Genomic DNA, 21506 nt, shown 5'->3' with positions numbered 1-21506 from the left:
TCAAACACCTTTCGTATAACTCTTCTGAGTACAAATCTCAGTATGCATTAAACATAACAATTCAACACTGGTCAGCTGACAGCCAGAATACCTGGGATGGGGAATAGATTCTGGTTTCTTGGCTCTGGGAGAGAGTTTGCTGAGCGTGCCATGACCCAGAGTGGTGGGTTGGTGAAAATCCTCTGTCCTCAGCCACACTGAAGCTTGGGGCCGCCCACTGCCATAAATCAATCAATCAGTCAATCATTTATTAATCAGGTATTGCATTTTCAAAATTAATATAAAAATGGGCTCTACACAATGCCTTCTCTGTAAAGACAATTCAGTTTATATCACAGTGAGTGGAGGGGCTACCTTACATTAATCTACCCTTTCTCTGAAAGGGCGACATATACATCTAGAAAAAACCTCCACCGTTATATAGTAATACATTTAGTCCCACTGAAATATCAGTATATTATCGATTTGAGCACATGTATAGTCCTTCAAGTTAAGCCACCTTTTTGACAAACTTCAATGTTCTGGATTTGGAATTTAGATCTTGATATAGGGTTTAAGTTCTGCACAGACCTTTTCATCAGATAAATTTAACCTAAAAACAGCATCTTTTGAGAGGATGTCTGACTGGTGATAACGTTACCAGAAGAAAATCCAAAAGATGTGTTCCAAGTCTACATGTCAACGTGATACAATTAATAGCTTTAAAGAGTGAATAGGTATATTTTGCTGAAGAAAGACTTTAAGATTTTTAAAGCACCTTGACTAGAGCTTTGAAGTCTATTGCTGGCAATTTTCATGGAACATTTAGCAATAAAGGACCTTCTCATAGATTCATCAGTTTATTATTCTGAAAATCACATGAAAAGAGTGTCCTCTCCTAGATCCAGACCCACTTAACAGCTTGTAAGGCTTCAGGCAATTTTAAATATCTTTTCCAGCCAACTAACAGACAAAGCCATCTTCAGAGTGTCTACTCTGACTTCATTAAATGCCTCTCACAATACTCTTCCTACTGTAAATGGCATGGTACGCACTGAAGGACAATCACCTTTATCAGCCTCCCTACTTTGAAGTAATTGGTTGCATTTTTTTCATACAGTAGTTGAATAGGACAAATATTTCTATTATTCCATGCAGAACAGAAACCTATGATAATAAACAGAAAAGAAAAATAATTCCTACAAATTCTCTGTGATCTCTACTTATATCCTGGAAGACAGAGTAACTGTAAATGTAATAAGAGAATGTAAAGAGGCATTTTGTTGCACTCTAAGTGGTTAGGCAAAGCAAAACAATAGAAAACACTCTTCCTGACAGTTCCTTCAGCTCTTTCATGTTACAAGCATTTAAGCTAACTGTAGCTTGTTTTAGGCTAATAAATTTTCTTTCATGTTAAGCTCATTTAGTTTCCCTTTTTGCACAACCCTTTTGCTCAAATTTCCTCATGTAATTTAACAAGTATTTGAGAACAGTTGGTCATTTCTTGAATATTGAGATAGATAGGTAGTCTACCATCTGCAGCTAATTGAAATCTGCTCTCCTACAGTCATAGTCACATCTGGGTTTTCCCACGTGCTTTCACATCTTCAGCCAGCTATCACACTAGAGTCTGTGGCAGGGTCCCGTGTTCCTCTCTTGGAAATAGGTGCCTTTGGAAGAATCACCACAGTAGTTCCTTTGATTTTGCTTGGGTGCCTAAACCACAAATAGGGCAGGATCTCATTCTGGAGACTGTAAATTGCACTTCAATTGCTATCAGTCCTCTCACTGATAGCACAGGTTACTCAGATAGTTCAAGAAGAAGGGTGGACCACAAATCCCAAGCACCAAGAACAAGCTAGGCAGCTCCCCTACTCGTTTTACATAAGTGCTGAGCCACTGGTACACCCTCTGCCTACAGACTACGTAACCATTAACAACTTTTGAAAATCAGATTTTAAGTATTAGGGAAGGGACTCCTGAGGACAGAAGCAGATAAAATAAGTGACCTTTTACGGAAATGTAAGTCTTACTTGTACTGCCTTTCTGATTAAACACAGCACAGTGTTAATTTGATATCCCATGCCTTCTATCTCACCCATTTGAAACTAGATAGGACCTTACATTTTTGTTGTCTTGAAACAGAATACTCTTTGCACTCTCAGCCAAATACACAAACACCTTGAGACAAGGCATATTGTTTGATTTGGTCAATAAAGGTATCTGAGTCACTGCAGTTGCTGCAGCAGTTTTTGGCTTTCATTGACCCAGAGAAATGGGCAACGTTGGTCAGACAATGAAATCTGACTATTCTTTTAAGCAGCATAGCTGAAGTTGGCACCCTGAAATCTGTCTATTTTGGCTATTCTGTATGCAACAGCGAGTCCTTAAAGCTTCCTTAGAGGCTGCTTAATTTAGGTTTAACTACACAGGCATATTACTGTTGCCTTGGTTGAAGCTGAAGGGCATGCCCACATATGATGGGATGGAGCTTGAACTGCTTACCCTACCTATGGCAGTTCTGCTAATGGCAGCAGTGGGGGAACAAGATTTTGACTCTTGCAGTTCCCTGCACTTCACAGCCAGGAATCTATTAGCGAGTGCTGCAGGAAGGAAACTGGTGCCTGTGTACTTCTTGGCTTTCTTCACAGGTTTGGCAAATCATTAAGTAACTTGCGACACCAGTCCCCACCTCTGGATGAGCTTTCTGTCAGTGCAGCCTATGTACTGCCAACTAGAAGGTGATTCCTGTAATGTTGAGCAAACTTAGAAGAGTGCATAAGATTTTCATGTTCTTATAGACGTAGTAATATGATTGGACTATATCTATTGATTACTACTTTATTAGCAGTAGAGAAGTATTGTCTTTTCCCCCATTACTACAAAGGACAACACTTCCATTCTTTCTACTTCTCCTAATTCATTCCACTGTAAACACATAGCTATAAAACATACCATATTTCAAATTGTTTGGTTACATTATTTCTCTAACAGTAAGGTAAGTGTTGTTGATTTTCCCTAAATATGATGTCATACTTGTAATTTGCCTGTATTACAATATAGAACTGCATCTCTATATTCTTTGAAAGTAATTGCACAGATACTTCAATACATAGACTGAAATTGAAAATGATTATACAATGCGATTTACCTGCCCTTCAAAAAAAGCTGTGAAAGTGCAAGACACTGTAAAGTGCTGATTGTATTATACTGTCAGCTGTATGGTCACTCAATTTCACTAGCATAAATATCTTAATTGGAAAAAAAAATTATATTGGGCAATTTTATTGCATAACTAGCTGACTATTATAACAATGTAAACATTTCCATCTTTCCAATTATAAAAACATTATTTTTCCAACAGTCCTGAAATACAGGCATCCAGCACAACAATCAGCCTGTTATAGGCAAGTTTAATAAATATTGTGACTTAGTTAAGGTTAGCACATATCCTTTTTCTTAAAAAAAAAAAAAAGAAAAAAAAAAAAAAGGAGAATTTTAAGTAAACTATCCAAACATTTGGAGTACAAGAAACTGCACTGATATGATGCTTGGTAGCATATATAATGACATATGGATATATAAATATAGACATAGGTCACTTCAAAAGTAATGCCTCCTATTTATTTCCATAGAAACTACTGCTGATACAAAGAGCACGATAATCGAAAGAGCAAATTATCTGCTGAAAAATGCTGTTTTCCAACATAGGCAATACCACTGGCTACACATTTTCAGCAGTGATGAACAAGAGCATGCATGCCACACTTGTAAAAATTTGTGCAAGTGGAGGTGACCCACGGTTTCACAACTGCTATAATGGTGTTGTTGCTAAGAAAATGAGGTCCGTCTTTCATTGGCTCAAACATATGGAAGTCAGAAAGCACCAATGTGGACTATACAGTGATAGGACAGTCCAGCCAAGAGTGGCAGTATGCTCCATGTTCTTCGCACTGGTATGGGGTCTGGCATTATTGTGTTGCAAGAGAAAAGTCTTCTTCTCTGGCCCGACTCTGGAATTTGGAGCCTTCAGCTTAGCCAGCATTGTGATCTAACAGTCAGAGTTGATGGTTTTGTGTGGGTTCTGCCCTTTCCTATTGCAAAAGAGAATGGACATCACTTTACCTTCTGAGAGCTGTGTCTCAAACTTTTTCTTCAATGGGGAATTCACATGTTGTTACTCCACAAACTCATAGCGGTGACACCATATCTTGTCACCATGAATGATGTGATCTGAGAAACTGTCACCTTCAGCCTTGTATTGGTTCAAGAGGTTCTGCCAAACTTGCATACAGTGTTTTTTTCTGTGAGCAACCTGGGGATCCACCTGGTGCAAAATCTGTGATATTCCAACGATGCCACAATCATTTCCAACACACTGAAGCTGATATTCAGCTCTACACAGAGTTCCCTGGTCACAGTCGACAGATTTGCACTGATGAGCAGATAAAAATGCTCTTCATTTTGTGCTGTGTCAGCTGTAGATGGTCACCTGGAACGTGGCTTGTCTTTTCACATCGCTATCACCACTGCTGAAACGAACCACCCACCCCTCACTGTGCTCACATCCACTGTTTGGGCTCCATCAACATTAAGCGAGCATTGATGAATGTCAGTGGGTACCATTTTTTCCGCATGGAGGAATTCAGTGACACACCTTAGTTTCATCTGCACTTCCATGTCAGATGCCATCTTGTCATACTGCCCCTCTGCTGCCATCTGTCACACGGCAACAAAATGGAATGGGATATTGGTGGGAAGGTTCATCCTCTACCATACCGCCTGTTGCCATACCACCAACAATCGCCTCTGACATTGAGGGCCAGCATACTTAAATAGGAGGCATTACTTTCAGAGCAGCCCCTGTAGCAGAGATTGAACTTCATTTCAAGCTTTAGTGAAGTCTGTAGGAATTAATCAATACTGTGATTTTTAAACCTCTTCCTGAGAATGTAGACAATCAGACTTTCTGCTAAGAATATCCTGAATGCTACCTCAAAGTATAGCCTGCCCTATTTTCCACACCACAAGCATGTATTTGTGGCCTCAGAAAATGATCTTCTAAGCATGCAAGGTGCTTAGTACCCAAGCATGCCTAGTATTTAAGTACATTACTGGGCACATTCACATTGGCAGCCAACAGAATATCCTTTAGGCAGCAATATATTCAAAAGCCACAGAGCATGTAGATTACCTTGTGCATGGAGCAACCTCAGGAACCACTTATCCATCACAGTATATATATAAAGCTAGAAGGCTGAAAATGAGCTAGTCATGGTATGAACCTCGAACAGATTATGGTGTAATAAAGTTTAGCCTCTACAGTGCAGCCACCCACATGCTTGGAAGTCAGGCTAGGCAGACCTCAAGCATACTCCTGCCTTGCCTCAAGAAAAGTCTACTTTAGCTCCTGTTTGCTTCCACCTCATAATGGGACAACTGAGTATCAGACATTACTCAGAATGCCTTTACATACTGTGCCCCTAGGATTCCAAAGGGTGATTGAAACTAATGGAAGAGAACAGTGGGAGAAACTCAATAATTGTCTTCCTTGCTCCTCAGAGAGATGCAAAGTAGAGCTGAGGCATGAAGAGGAACAGTATTTCAAGTGGATGATCAGCTTCCAAGAGTTTGAGATTTAGTGCATAAATTCCACATAACTAAGTTCACTCCTTGTGCAAAACACACACAGCATGGACTACACCACTGTAAACTTTCCCTCTCTTACATCACAGACTTAACCAGGACCTGAACTTTTCTGGCAGATGAAGTCTTAGCCCTCTTTGCTGAGACCACAAATAGCAACTATATCAGCTGTGAAATTCCACACAGTAAGCAGACCCTTGAGAACTAAGCCTGCAGAATGATAATTACACAAGCAGTGTAGTTATGGTGTATAACCATGGTATAATTCAGTTTGGAAATATTCCACAATAAATACTTGGATATGTGGTCATTTACTAAGTAGACACTTATTTTTAAAAACTATAGGAAATTTCTTTCACAGGATCACATTACCAGCACTGCAATTCATTTTTAAGAGGTTAGCAGGCCTGTGGGAATCACATGGTGCTCTCTACAGCCTGTCTAAAAACCAAGTATTTGATGCTACTGTTAGCCAGCTGACTGGAAGCAAAGCTATCAAGTTTCAGCTTAGCTTCACAAGTAACTGGTCCCTAAGGGCCACATCTTCAGATACTCTTGTTGGCAATCTCATGAGGAAATTTGGGAGCTGAAGGGCTGAAAATCTGGTAACCTCCTCTGGACAGTATGAGGAGGCATAAGAAAGAAAGAAACAGTAGGAGAGCTTGCATAGGTTTGTTCTGTATACAGAGGACTTCACTCTCCAGGGCTGCCAGATCAAGTACTTTCTATACGAATTCTTTAGAAAATCAAATTCATAACCCATTTATACTGCCATGCTTCTTCTTTTGTTGTTTTTTTTCTTTCTTTTTTTCTTTTTCTTTCTTTCTTTCTTTTTTTTTTTTTTTTTCAAATGAGGTACTCCTATATTAAAAGTAGAAATGGGAAAAGAAAACAAAATCTACAGGTCCAAGCCTGAGAAATATTGAACTCCAGCTGAATTTTCAGTTCTTATAGAAGTTTTGGCCTATAAAGTCTCTCAGCACCCAAGTTCTGGTAACCACATGAAAGATGACAAATCTGGAAAAAAACTCAAGCCTTACCTTCTTGTAGAGACTTCTCAGGTCTCTGTACTGCCACATACTATTGAGGACCTGAGATGCTGCTTTCACCACTTTTGGCGAATGCCTGTTACACACATATATTGAAAAGAAAGAGAGAGAGAGAAAAAAAAAAGTGAGAAAGAGAGTTCTAGGTGCCAGACTCCATTCATCCAAATTTTCAAGTGCATTACTATGACCTTAAACCCAAAACTGAAGTTGTGTTATCAATGTATGGTAAGATCTTTTGTTGGCATCTCAGAGAGCGATGTTTTTATAAGCAAGCACAATAAAAGTTATTTCTACAGTACTAACTATTCAGTGACGAGCAGAATGTGTATTTCTCACCATAGTGAGAATGAGGATTCATGTTGAGAGCATGGCAAAAGGAATGGGAGAGGCAGCAATGGGAACATTGTTGAGGAACTGACTGGCATTATATATATCTAAGAGAATGTCCTGGCTAAAACTTTTGGCATCCAGGACAACAATTTAGAACCAGAATCTTTCTCTATAAATGGCCATACTTCAAGTCATGACAGATGGCATTAAGCGCCCCTCTGCAGCGGCCAGGAGAAACGCTCTAGATGAGTGGTGAGCACTGTGCTTCAATTTACAGGGCAGTCCAGATGCAGAAATACAACTAAGTATAAAAAGTCATGGCGAATTTCATCAGGAATCCCAACTGGGATTTGCAACTTACACACAACATACTATTATAATGATGGCTGCTATTAATGTTATGCTAAAAATCACGCATAACTTCACATGAACTTTCTCTTCGAGCAGGTTTTGAAAGAGGCTCTATACTACTGTTTCATTCAGTTATTCATATATACCTCTTGGGATATGTAATGTTAAAAAACAAAGCATAACATAAAAAAATCTCCACCTAAAACAACACAAGAACCCTAAGAGCATTTAGCTCAATGGAATATGGTTGAAAAGAAAGGGACTGGGAGGAAAACCCAGGCCATTCAAGGAGCATACATTATGTACTTAAGCTCCCATACTGCACCAGTACTTTGTATAAAGCAGCAGAGTACTAGAAAACCTTGCAAAGGCCAAAGTCTGAAGTGAGGAACGATGGGGTTTTGGGTAGTCACTGAGGAGATGTTTTACTCAGAAAAGGCAAAGGACTGCAAAACCAAAGAGAAAACCAGAAAACCAGCATCATATGTTATTGGTTTGGACAGCAAGTCTTCTTAGCGGTTCTGTGGTGTGCTGTGACCTCTGAGAATGGCCACTGGGAGGCTGACAGTGAAGCCGGTATAATGATGGTCATGGCATAACTAAGTCTATTATCTTATGCAGTATTTTCCTAGTGATTTATCTGGCATGTGTTTTTCTTTTTTTCCCCATTTCTCATCAAGAGTACAGTAATAGGTGAGTAACTGATGAATAAATAGGAATTTGATAAACAATATCAAGAATAGTTGCTTTTATTATACTCCCAGCCATACTGGCTAGTGAGGCATTGGTAGCATGGAATAACCATAATGTTAATACTGAGGAGAAATGGGAGCTAGGTAAAGACCTGAGTGTGGCCAATATGATCTTATAAATGCAAGTCCACTCTTGCTGTCTCATGTTTAGAGTGTGTGACAACCATGGGTATGTTCCAAAGGCTAGTGAGGCCAGTCTGGGGCACCCGCACTGACACCTTCGTGTTCTATGTGTGCACTAAGATGCATGGCCAGGCCAGCATCCTGCACTTGCAGAAACACATGCTTCATCCCAGAAAAGACAAATTCATACTGAAGTTTTTACTGTATGAGAATGCAAGAGCTTCCTATCAGTCCAACAACTAGCAATTCTGATTTTTAAACAGTGAGTTATCTGCAAGAAAGCAAACAAAAGCAATGAACAATACTAATGTTTCTTAAAGTTGAAAAATGAAACTTTCACTTAAGATGAGCATTAGTATCACTGTGAGTTGACAGGTTTTCTTGTTCTATAGCTTTGTATCCTGTAACAAATAAGAACATCTGACTGCAACTCAAAGTACTTTGGATGAGGACAAATATCACGATTTTGGAAGACATTTTGTAATTATTCAACAGTACCTGAGCTAAATACTTAGGGAACCACAACCTTAGATCATCCTAAGACTGCCTGTGATATTCTGAAAATTCCAGACTCAACAGGTTTTAATGGTCTCTGCCAGATAATGATGAATAGGTGGACAAATGCATTATTTCAAAGAGAGACACACTCAACTTATGAGAGATGGATATAAACCTGTTTGTAATCTGCACACTTGATCTAGCAAAAATACATAAAAAATCAAATAGATTTAATAATAATAAATAATGCAAACATAAATGAACTAGTGGAGCATGGGAGCTCCCACATTTGTTACACTACTACTTTTTGCCCTTTACAATCCATGTGTGAGAATGTTTCAATAATGAATTTGGTATGAAACAAAAAAGTGACAACAGAGAAAAAGAAATATGATTAAATTATATTGGCAATGCTCCGATCATAGGTGAGCATAAGTTCTCAAACCAAATGTAGGGTGCATAAAACTTTCCTTCATGTTGTGGCCTGGTTTCGTGGGGGCTTCGTTAGAGCTCCGATGCTGCAGTAGGCTGTATGATGACAGCTTCCAGCTGGTGCACTGATGGAAGTTTTGTACACTATAGTGAAGGCTTTTTGTTTTCAAACTGCCATAGTCTCATTGCATTATACTTCTGCGGGCTGACAAATACGAGAATCAGGCTGAGTTGGGCAAAAGAAGGATAAAGAGTGAACTCCTCCTGAAAAGCACGCACATAGGAAAATGGACAAGATGAAACCATGGCTGCTCTGAAAATGTCACAGTTGTGTGTAGGATTTTTTGGTTTTAGAGCCTCACAAGCAGCCTGCAGGTATCCTAATGCTCTCTCAGAAGCAAGGTGTTCACAATATCCATGGATCCATTTTTCTTCTACAGTCCACCTTACCAGCAAGCTGGCGGCTGGGAAAAGGGTGGGTGCAGTGAAGAGGGACGGTGACTATACAACCAGAACAGGAGGAGCAGTAAGAGAACTATAGCAATATCCCTTCCTTTCATGGGATCCCTCTACAGTGCAGTCCAACAACTCTGGTCCCTAATGTTTACTGGGATCTTCTGGAAGTGTTTTGAGGTAGCAGTTACTGGAGATAATTACTCTTTCTTACAGTGCACGTGCCTACTGATGGTACCTCAAAAATGGGCTACAGCAGTGGCTTTTGCTATTGTCTTTGTTTCTTGTCACCTTTCACACTGGGCCCATGATTTGTGATGAAACCAAAGTATTCAACTCACGATTGCACAGAGGAGGCAAACACATTAAGAACTAGTTAGAACTACTGGAGATGTTAAAAAAGGTGCAAGAGGATTTGCAAAACATACTTGTCTCCTTTACTCTTAGATATGCCAACCAGTTTCTCAATGCCGCCTGCGTCTCGTAAGGCCTTGGCATTCTCCATGTTTTTAGTGATGACTTCATGCAGCGTGCAGCAAATGGCAGTAACGGTGTCATCAGACATGGCCTTGCTTGCTGAGCTGTTGCTGTTGTTAGCGCCTGGCAGTCGGTGGACCAGATCCCTCATGGCATATTTGCCTTTGTTGGAAGAAAACGAAGGGAGAATTCAGAAGATACAGTCAAAAAGGGTGACGGAGAAGAAGTACAGGGAAAACATGCAAGACTGTATTAGCACCATATTCATCATTGCATGTAATCTCATTGGCTACTGATACTATTTTGGAGCAAGCCACATTTATACAATTGCACGGTCAAGCATTTCACACATAAGGCCTCTGTTAATGTTTCCATATTACATGAGTTGGAGACTTCAGATATGGGCTACGTCATGTCCTTATGAGAATGAAACAATGATAATAAAGGCTTAGTATATGTATAAAGAAAGTATGAATATCATCACTTACAGAGCTCATCTCCCACAGCACAACTCATAACTCAAGGAATTATAAATAAAATGTGCATCGGTTGTTAAAATCACTACATTAACTGAAAAGCCAAGGAAACTTCTGTTTTTGAGAATAAGCCTTCTCTGAAGGACCAGTTCCACTGCATAAGGTTAATTCTATACAATGTGCAGCAACTTCACTGTGTTTATTGGTGTTCCTGTGACTTTACTAATTATTCAGTGCTACACTGCACTGACCACAGTGCAGATATCACACTGCAGTTTTCCACACATCCTTGGTTGTATGAATGGCACTGACAAAAGGAAGCCTTTCTGACACATATTCCTGGCATTCTGTAAGGAGCTGTTTCACATAGCCCTAAGTTCCAGAACTTAAAATATAAAATGAAAGGAGTAACATGGGTGGATACTGACAGGACAAGGGGGAACGGTTACAAACTGAGACAAGGGAGGTTTAGGTTAGATATTAGGAGGAAGTTTTTCACACAAAGGGTGGTGACGCACTGGAACAGGTTGCCCAAGGAGGTTATGGACGCCCCATCCCTGGAGGCATTCAAGGCCAGGCTGGATGTGGCTCTGGGCAGCCTGGTCTGGTGGTTGGCAACCCTGCACGTAGCAGGGGGGTTGAAACTGGATGATCATTGTGGTCCTTTCCAACCCAGGCCATTCTGTGATTTTTATGATTTTCATGTCACATCATGTTGAACCAAAGACACAAAAAAGAAACATTTCTGACTACTGTAACATTTTTCATGTCTATATGAAATTATGAAACAAACTAATATTGTTTTCTCAAAATCACTCCTGAAAGTCATATAGTGTTTGTGAAAATGACACATGAGCAGCTTTGGAGAAGTTATATATATTGTGTGCCATAGTATGACTATGGGGCAAGGTTGGCACTGGCCATAGAACCTTCCAGCAGAGATATGTGAGGTGTCTCATGCAGTTCTACAGTGTTACTGATAAGGGAAAATGGCAGCTTTATCTTTCATTGTGTTGGAAGACTAGAACAGAGAGGACGAAGGCCTGATGAGGTGGTAGCTGAGGTCAGTGAAACAACTGTGAGTCATCTTCAGTGCAGCTGCGCTAGGGATTTGCATACAGCAATCATGATGAGAGCACATCATTCGGAATGAAAAGGACAGGAAAAGTAGGAAAAAATAAATGTAATTAGTAATCGAATCTACATCATGTTTTATGAACGAAATAATCAGGTATGATTATTGTATATAATATGGTAATTTAATCAGATTTTTTGGATAATTTCAAAAAGTTCTGATAAATCAGTGTACAAGTACTTATTAAAGATCTTAATTCTGAAGTCATAAGTTCCATTGTGTAAGTCCATATTTGAAAGCAAAGGAAAGAGAAAAATCATTTAATTTATCATTAAATACTACATTATTTTTATTTTTCACAATTTTGCCTGCTGTAGTAGAAATACAGACAGTCACTTGGAACAGAACGCTTATAGCAGAGATGCAAGCTTTGTACTGTAATGTTAAACTTAGAAGCTATCAAGTTGATTCTGTGGTGAGAGCTTAGAAACTACTCAACTTATATCACACAAAAGTATTACTGATTATAAAATCATAATGTTACCAACACAATGTGTACAGTAGGATTTGAGTCTTACCAATGTGCCATTCAGGTACAAATCCTATCTTCAAACATTTTTATTTCTTTGCACTTGGTATTTAATCAGTCATTTACATTATTAGCTTTTCAGAAATACCATGTTAACATCAGATGTAGTGCAGGTGTTAATACCAGTTTCTCTTTCAACAATGGTTCGCCCAAGCAAACTCCATTACTTTTTTTTAACCCTATGAACATATGAAACACTGCTCGAGAATAAACAGAAATACTATTTACATCTGCACCTGTTTGTCGTATGTAGCACGAACACATTAATAGTTGCTTATCACTTTCAGTGATTACATCAGTCTGCAGCACATACCAAATCTACTTGTGTGTAAAAAAAAACACCCCACCCCCAAACTATCCAAACAAACCCAAACCACATTTCTTTGTAGTTGTTACTCTGCTGAACACAGCATCCACCACTGGCCAGGGGTAAGCACAAGCAGATCAGCAGGACCAGCGAGACTCTGCCTTGCCTTGCACATACATGCAGAACAGATCAATCCTCCTTTCTCCTACAGTACCCCACCTTATGTAAAGTGCACAGTCTCAGTCCTCTGTCAGAACAGCACAATGCTTCCACTAGCAGCCAATGGTTATATCCTTTAGCATGAGGTATAAGAATCTAGATGGCTTCTCCAAGGAGCAACAGCTCTAAAGTTTCTGCCATGCACACATGAAACTTGGCCTGAGAAGATCAAAACAATATTAGGTACTTCACACCAGCAGACCAGGCTTTCTCTCATTGATGTGTAACTGTGGGACAGTACCACATCCCTTATTCTTGGAAGCTGCAGTGTTTTCACCTCCAAGAGAGCTGCTCACATGTCCAGGTAAAGCAGCCTGCTGCATAAGCAGGAATCCCTGCTCCAACTGTCATTCCATACTATCACCAGAAAATGGGAATCAAAGAGCTACAAGATGAGGGAAGTGGCTGGCTGTAAGGTAGATCTAAGATACTGTTTACATAACATTAAAGTCTATTGACAAGTGTAACTGTTAACATCTTGTGTGTGATTTTAGTATTTTGAACACTTTGTTATTTCTTTGAAAATGTGTGAGATGAAAAAGAATGCTTTAGTGATAAAAAAAAGTGTAATTAATTTAATTCAAAACATCTGAACATAGATTGAAAAAGCAGTAACACTGCTTTAATTCAGTTACATCACAGAATGGTTTGGGTTGGAAGGGACCTTTAAGATCATCTAGTTCCAACCCTGTGCTATAGGCAGGGATGCCTCCCCCTAGACCAGGTTGCTCACAGCCCCATCCAGCCTGGCCTTGAGTCTTTCCAGGGAGAGGGCCTCCACAAACACTCTGGGCAACCTGTTCCAGGGTCTCACCACCCTCACAGAAAACAATTTCTTCCTAATATTTAGTCCAAATGGTTAAGTCCCTATGCAAGATAAAAGTTAAGGTTTGATTGGATTCAGAATTTGTTTTTTGACACTAAGAATACCTTCTGAAACCTGCTCTATATGGAGAGCAGGATTCTTCTAGCTGCATGCACTGAGATATAAGATGATAATGTTTGCTTACTAAATGCATCAGCAATACAGATTTAACATATTTTCTTTGCATGATAAGGTCTCATTAGCACCTCTGTACATGTTTCTATTCTGTAATTTGGCAAATTTTCTGCTCTTCATAGGGTCAAACTGAGTGCTGTCCTAAGAAAGATTTTGTTTCCATAGCGAATCAGTAGAGCTAACTATTCTTCTGGTAGATTTAACAAGAACAAGATTATTGCAGGAAAGGTTCCACTTCTGGAAGCATTCCCCTAATGCTGCCCTGAGATAAATTCACTGCTGATGTAACCCCAAGGACTTCATTTCCATTTTCACTCATCTCTGAAAAATGACTTTGACACATTGGCACAGTTTTGATACAGTTGTGGCACGGTTCCTGGTTTGAGAGAACAAGAGTAGGAAAATTAATATATTGGAAACATGAGAAACCTCAAACAGATATTAATTCAAACTAAGATCCTTGTCCTAGAGGTAGAGCCTGCTCTAATGTAAGTAATACATCATGATTTTTTCTCCTTCAGAGTTACTCACGAATTCACATCTTATAGCTAGATAATAAAAGTTAGCAAAAAACCACCACATTATATTGGAATGCTACAGATACCCTACCCCAGAACCACTAGTATTGGTATGTTACAACACATGTAAATTTTGTGCTCTTGGTTATTAACTCATGCTCTATTTAAATTTCCAGATATACATGCTTTTGCGCATTTTCATCATCTATGTCTGTTTTTAAGACCATTCAGCCTCAGTATTTCACACAGCTTTTATGGAAAGACTACTGGGAGACCTTTTATTATTACTTTCAACTAATACTTAATGTATGTGCCCAAACTGTCTATTTAATTTATATGGAACAAATTTTGATAACGAGTCCATGTATTTCACTGACAGTCTAATAAATTGGAATGTATCCACCACATGACAGCAGGGCAGAAACACGTCTACAGTGTTTGAGAAGTAGTTGATTTGTGTACAGAGCTTCTCTTGTCAGCAACTGTTGTTTTAAGGTGTAATTGCTAGTGACATCCAGAACTGGTGTAGTTCCTAAAAGCCCCCTACATTCAAGTCATAGAATGGAATCACAGAATGGCCTGGGTTGAAAAGGACCACAATGACCATCGAGTTTCAACCCCCCTGCTACGTGCAGGGTCACCAACCACCAGACCAGGCTGCCCAGAGTCACATCCAGCCTGGCCTTGAATGCCTCCAGGGATGGGGCATCCACAACCTCCTTGGGCAACCTGTTCCAGTGTGTCACCCTGTTCTGTACACTGAAAATGAGGAATAGAGTGAGGTACAAGAGGGAGGTGTAGCAAACCAAGTTGGCATAGAGCCCACAAAGAATGGTTACACTTAGTACAATACGTAGCAAACTCTGGACTCAGACTTCCTAGAGTGGGAAAAGGATTCCACAGGCATTAGAGCATTAATGAATAACTTGTGATTTAAGAGAGCAAAGGTTTGTCAGTTTTCATAGGCAGATCTTCTCTTGCCTGTGAAATATCTAGGGTAAAAACCACCAAAACCTCTAAAGGCAAACTAGGTTAAGAGGTAAGAAACGCTGGCATAGTGGGCCCTAAGGCCAAAAGCATATAGTTTTTTTGTGGGTCAGGAGTGGAAGCAAATCCTTGAAGATGAAGGGTAATAGCAGAGCTGTCAGGCCATCAGCAAATGTAGCAAACTGAAGGAGATAAAATTACATTTTTGAAAGCAAGAAAGACTGCAGTACTGAGGAGAGATTTGCATAAGTATGCATAAGTATATGGCTGCTGCTCAGACTGGGGAGGCATTAGAAAGGTGTGGGTAGTTCAAGAACAAGAAATAATTCACCTGACAAGGCAATAAAGGGTCATAAAGGAGGATCCCCGTTTCAGAAGATAGAGCACAGTGCAAAAAGAAATAAACATCATTAGCCACTCCAAAATGAATGAATGTTGTGACTGATTACAGCAGCATGGCTTTCTGCAGCAACCATTAGCCTATAACTTTGCTACCAACCCCTCTCCACAATATCCAGTCTCTAGCATCAGTAACTGCAGTACACATTGCACAAGAAAGAACTATTCAACACAACAGTTTGCATACAGCAGCTCTCTTCCCCTTGTCTGGTGACTTCTGGTTTAACACAACTAAGCTTTTGACAGAGAAGATTTATGCAACTCAAAGGCAGCATCTACTGACCAACCTACATGGCCTGACCAGTACTAGGTGATGGTCCGTGATGTTGCTCATCACAACATAACAATTTCTTGCTCCTACAACCACCGGGCACAAACTATTAAATGAATGGAAAAAGTCCCGAGCTGTGGGGCTGAAAATCATTAATGAAAAAAAGCATTGGCACCATCACTTCTGATAAGCATCACAGAACCGAGGATTTTGGATTTAGGCATAAAAGCTGAAGCCATTTCTCAGCAAATTGAAGGCAAATGACACATCCACATACAAGGGGCTAATGCGATTTCAGATGTCCCCAGATACCTGAGATGTCTGCACAGAGTTAGTAGTGCTACTGAAAGAACCAGTACCTTCTGGAAGGCTGGCTGGAGACCAGGTAGGATATCCTACACTATGGACCTTAATGTTTAACACACGTGCCTGAATCTTGCTAATGTCCTTCCCATCTTATGTCAGGGATGTGCAAAAACATTTGTAATCTCTGGCACTTCAGAGCAAATGCATATGAAAGCATTTGACCACTTAATGCAAGCTGACTATAGCACTGCAGTTATTCCCTATTAAAAACATTATCTCTGTTCCATTGTTTCTATGGGAATGAGTGATAATCAGTCACTTAGACTAGTCTGAGTGAGCAGTGGGCCACAGCCACTGCTTTAGCTGCTTCACATTCAGTCTGGCCTGCTAATTAACTTGGGATAATGGGTGTTTTGAGTCAGAGAACAATGCTGAATTTTACCTCCTTGAACGTTTTTCTGAACTTACTGGAAAACTCTGTGAAAATAAATTATTTTGGAGAAGACAGAAAACATAAAAACGCTACACACACATGCTCCTGTGCCACCAAGAATCCAGGTGCACTCTGCTCACAACTGCTGAGATAGAACAAAATATCAGGTGGAGTTCTCAGATCCTCTCTTCCCCTCAGAAACACAATATGCGCTTTTCACTTTTCCACTACTTTTGATGACAGGCAGCAAGATTTCAAGATATAAGCTTGGTATTCAGTATGGCCCACAACAAAGAGGAACAATACTCTCCCTGATGCATTGTATGCGACATACTATTCATTGGTTTTCTTTTTTTAGTATCTTTTCATCAAGAATACATTCAGCCATAGGTAGTATAGCATATAAAGCCCTACAGGGAGTAGAACATTAATCTTTGATAGTTTCAGGCAAGAAACCTCAAACTGTCATAGAGCAATGAAAGCATGTGAGCCACCAATATCTGTGTTGGCAACATCAACTGAGATTTGCTTGTAAAAGAATTAAACATCTAAAAGAGTAACCAGTATAGAAGCTTTTATCTTTTTAAAGAAATTAGAAATGCAGGTTCTAACTTTTCCAAGAGAAAGGGATGGCATGAGAAGTAGGAATGACAAAGGGCACAGCCTTAACAAGGATGGAAGAGCAATATGTATAGAAGCCAGTAGCTACAGAAAACAACAAAAGAGAAGCATTATTGTAATTTCATCCTGAACATGCCATGGGAAATCACAACGGGGTGAAATGCAATCACAGCTTTTCAACAAATTGCTTTCTCAGATCCATGATCTGTGATAGATTTGCTTTCACGTAGCAGCATTTTATCTGGCTGCCTTTCTCCTTCAGCTTCTCTGCTTCTAGAAACCTAACTTTTTGATTTCATGTATTTCCTGCTTCCCTCTAGTTTACCATTCTTCTTGCTTTCAGCTCACCTTCTCAGGGCCTCCTCTTCTTTCTATTATGACTGGTGTTTTTCTTACTTGAACTGTACCCCCTCAGCACTTTGGTTCTTAACCGCTAAGCTTTGCTGTTCCTTTGCTGTTTCTTGCACATCTGAAACTTCAATGTATACCTACATCCTCCATCTGCCAGGCTTTCCAATTCTCTCCTCCGATTGGCTTAACTACCTCCAGGTCGATGCTCAGTTAGATCCTGGATTTTTTCATGCCCTTTCATGCCCAAGATCCTCTCTAGACTCCTGCTCTTTGATATTCTGAACTAAAGAAAATTTTAGGTAGCTTTAGAAGCATAGATTTTGGACTTGAAAATAACGGTGTGTTTAAAGGCTATTGCTCTTGTACTACTGTGTTGTCCCTCTTGTACATCACAAATACAAGTTTGACAGCTATCCTTTAATCTATTGTTGCTCCTAACATTGATTACTGGTCTGCCAATGAAAGACTTTCGTATTCTCCATTTCTCCTACACAGTAAGACTGCAGATTTGCAGGTCTTTCATTGGAATTTGTCTTGAGGTCTGGATATTAAAGAATTTCCAGTGCTCTTTAGCAAGCCAGAAACCAACTGCTAATTCATACAGTATACCTGATCCAATATATTCTTTAAAGGCTAGATCTGTGTCTACGTTGTGCATGCAGAGGCACTTCAGCTGGTTTCATCAGAGCTAATGCCAAAACTAGAGAGCAGCCATTATGTTTCTACCTCATTTATCTGAGTTAACAGCACACAAATACCATCCTTCTGGTGGGATACAGGCTGCCACAGAAAAGTGGATTTCCAGAGAAGCTACATTGCCTTTGAGGAAGTAGATGTTGGAGCAGAACAGAGAGAACTGTAACAAAAATGGATCTATGAGTCCCTTGTCCAAAGAGATTTTCTATTCCCTAACTGCATCTCTCACCCAGCATAATGAATGGTTTCTATTTTGAATATTAATTCACATAACAGAGAAGCAGTCTCCCTCCACTCTCTTGTGCTAGAGAGCTCACTCAAGTCAGCAAACAAACCAACATATGCAGGCAGATCAGCTCAGGGTACATTCTCTGACTTGCACCCTGGTTTCAGAAAGCAAATTTGGGAAGATTTGCAGGGTAATTTTTTTACTGCCTCATCCATACAGGGACTATAAAAATGAGTCAGTTCCATTCAGTTTAGCTTGACCTATGTAATAACATGCTGAGCTGGCACATCAAACAACTACTGGGTCCACAGGCAGAGAAAAATTTTCAACAAGAAGCTTCTGTTTGTCACCTTCAGTAGCAGAGGAAGCAGCGTTTTTTAAGGTAAAATGTTACAAATCTATAGATATTGCTGGTTTTTGTTGTTGTTTGCACACACACACACACACACACACACAAAAAAAAAAGTAGAAAAAAAAGGATTTACATGGTAGCTTTGGCCACCTTCCTTACAGTCTTAGCTCTACAAGTTGTCTGGGAACAGAAGTGACTGAACCAGACTTCATTGTTCCCAAGAACAATCCAAGGAATTTTATCTCATATGTTTGGGTTTTATATCCCGAATAAATGGAGCCCATATGGACAAGCACTCAAGTAATCTTCTAAAATTCCTTTTGTTCACACTTCTCATCAGGCATGCAAACTGGAAAAGGCAAAGAAAGGAGTTGTTTGCCAACCTTTTGACCTAGGTCACGCAAACATAATTAATCAGCTCTTTAACACACCAACAGATTTCTTTCTCCTGTTTAGACTGCACTGTCATCTTTTCATCTTTCCACTGCACAACTTAAAAAAGATCTGCAAATGGAAGTGATTCCTCAGTTAATTCCTGCAGGCTAAGTTTTCTGATTACTTGAGATGGTTTTAGCCCCTTGCTATCCTCTTCCCTGCTCCCTGCTGAGAATACAGCTTTTGGAAGGTTGAACTTAGAAAAAATGTAGTCGTTTAATTAATGCTATGTTTAATCAGTCTTTCTAAAGTGCTTTGAAGAGGAAAAGTGCCATGTGAGCGTTGAGTGGAATTTCAGTTTTATCTGTATTATTTTGTGAGATAGGATAATATTTTGTTAATAGTCTGTTTCAAGGGACTTTAAGTTAGGTCATAATGAAGAAATAAGAATGTTATCTATTTTTGGAAAAATAAGTTTAGACTTCAAGATCCATGTCCTGATACAACTCCCAGCTGAAATTAATGAGCCTGTCTACCAATGTCAAAGTTATTAAATGGAGTCATAAAAAAGTAGCTTTCCTTTTTCTACTTCAGTATTCAAAACAGAAAGAGATTCTAACAGGAGACTGATGTAACCAAGATGAATTCTACCTAGAGACTTGATTCTGCTTCAAATGTCTCCATAGTAGCAACAGTTATTCATTTGATATTATTTTTTCCTCTTCTCCACTTGTTCTAGAATATTACCTGAAACTCATGAATTCATCTGTCTCATCATATCATCTGAAAGACAGATTACTTTTCCATGCCTTTATATGCAGTTACGATGATGTAATGTACTAAAATTCTACTGTTAAGAGATGTATATTAAAATATTAAGAGAAATAAAAGCAAAATGAAGCGTCAGGATACATTGTTATTAAGAATTAAATAAAATACATAGATAATATGCATTAGCTCAGTAAATGTATTATTTTATAAAGTGATAGTGTATTTTGAAAACAATTATTCTAACAAATACCAAAACCAGTCCAGGTCATACTGCAATAACAGTAATTAAGGAATATGCAGACATGTTCAAACATTTCTTAAGTAATCACAATGAAAATTCTATATGGAGCAGTTATGATAACTAATCTATGTATGGTGGTGAAATATAAATGCCAAGAACACATATCCATATCCATTAATGCCTGGCCAGCTTCGTTAAGTTGTTGCTCTTCCAATGTGAGTTACAGCTGTTCACCTTCCTTTGAATAACACGCATTCATTTGAGAATCCTGAGAAAGTGTTCTCAGGACTTGGCCCTCACTGAATTCCCTTCTCTTACCTCCATGAGTATACAACTGCCCACAGAGCAAGAGCCAGAGAGGCCACAGTTTAGATCTAGGCATTCTTGGAGATTAATTTGTATGTTAATCTGCTGAAGGCATAGCCTACAATCACTTAGATGTTTTAAATTATTTTATCACCAACTGTGGCTAATCTCTGCTACTTCAAAGAAAGGGAGGCAACTGGGCAAGTCTGCCAGAAGTAGTTGTCGTCTCCTCTCTCCAAAGCTGGAGAACAGAAGAACGCGCCACGGTCCAGCTGGCTTCCTGGCTCCACATGCCTTACCCTAAAACGCTCAGGATCTGAAAGACCAGAGGGCAATCAGAGTGGAAGTTTTAACTGTACTCAGCAGTCCCACCACTTCAATGACAAATGGCTGAATGTAAACTACACTCCGCACTGCAGGAGAAGGATGGGAGTTCATCCTTGAGGAGACAAAAAAGTCTAGACAATAACAACAAATAGAAAAACGCAGCAGAAAAATAAATGTCAAACAGAACGGGTGAGAGGTGAGATACAGTGCAGACCTCCTAACCACAGGAGATTCAGAGGGCAACATTCCCATAGGTAAACTATTTCTTGATGGACTGCTCCACTGCAAATGATGAATTAAAATTGCATAATATAATGTTCCCTCTGTGAGAGCAACACTCCAGCAGTGTCACCTTCAAAAATTTGCACACAAATATATGACTTTGCATATACTCATGCTAATCATATGCATTTTCTTCCAATTAAAATTAGCACTCTGATTATTTGCTAGAATAATTCTGACTTATGAAGTACAAATAATGTTTAAAACATATCACTTTAAGAGCATTCTGAGTAGCACACAATCTAAGAGATCCTGGAACCTTTCTCCTAAGAAGAATTAGTTATG

At 39.4% G+C, this 21506-nt stretch overlaps 1 protein-coding gene across 9 annotated transcripts in view; it reads right to left on the bottom strand.

The window, feature by feature from the left end:
• CTNND2 (catenin delta 2) overlaps positions 1-21506 on the bottom strand; it is a 623362-nt gene that overhangs the window by 31122 nt on the left and 570734 nt on the right. For 7 of the 9 annotated variants that reach the window (XR_001465252.4, XM_040695591.2, XM_015282257.4 and 4 more), the window contains 3 exons: positions 10042-10252; positions 6666-6750; positions 92-217 (listed from right to left, as the gene is read on the bottom strand). Coding sequence is in view for 8 of the 9 variants with exons in the window: in XM_040695591.2 (XP_040551525.1) it covers positions 92-217; positions 6666-6750; positions 10042-10252 (422 nt within the window). In the remaining variant the exon portion in view is untranslated. The remainder of the gene's footprint in view (positions 1-91; positions 218-6665; positions 6751-10041; positions 10253-21506) is intronic. The other 2 variants (XM_015282259.4, XM_015282260.4) reach the window with 1 other exon arrangement.

This window comes from Gallus gallus, chromosome 2 (assembly GCF_016699485.2).
Source record: "Gallus gallus isolate bGalGal1 chromosome 2, bGalGal1.mat.broiler.GRCg7b, whole genome shotgun sequence".
Lineage (NCBI taxonomy): Eukaryota > Metazoa > Chordata > Aves > Galliformes > Phasianidae > Gallus > Gallus gallus.
Note: the sequence above shows the minus strand (reverse complement) of the source record. Positions and strands in the feature narration are given on the sequence as shown.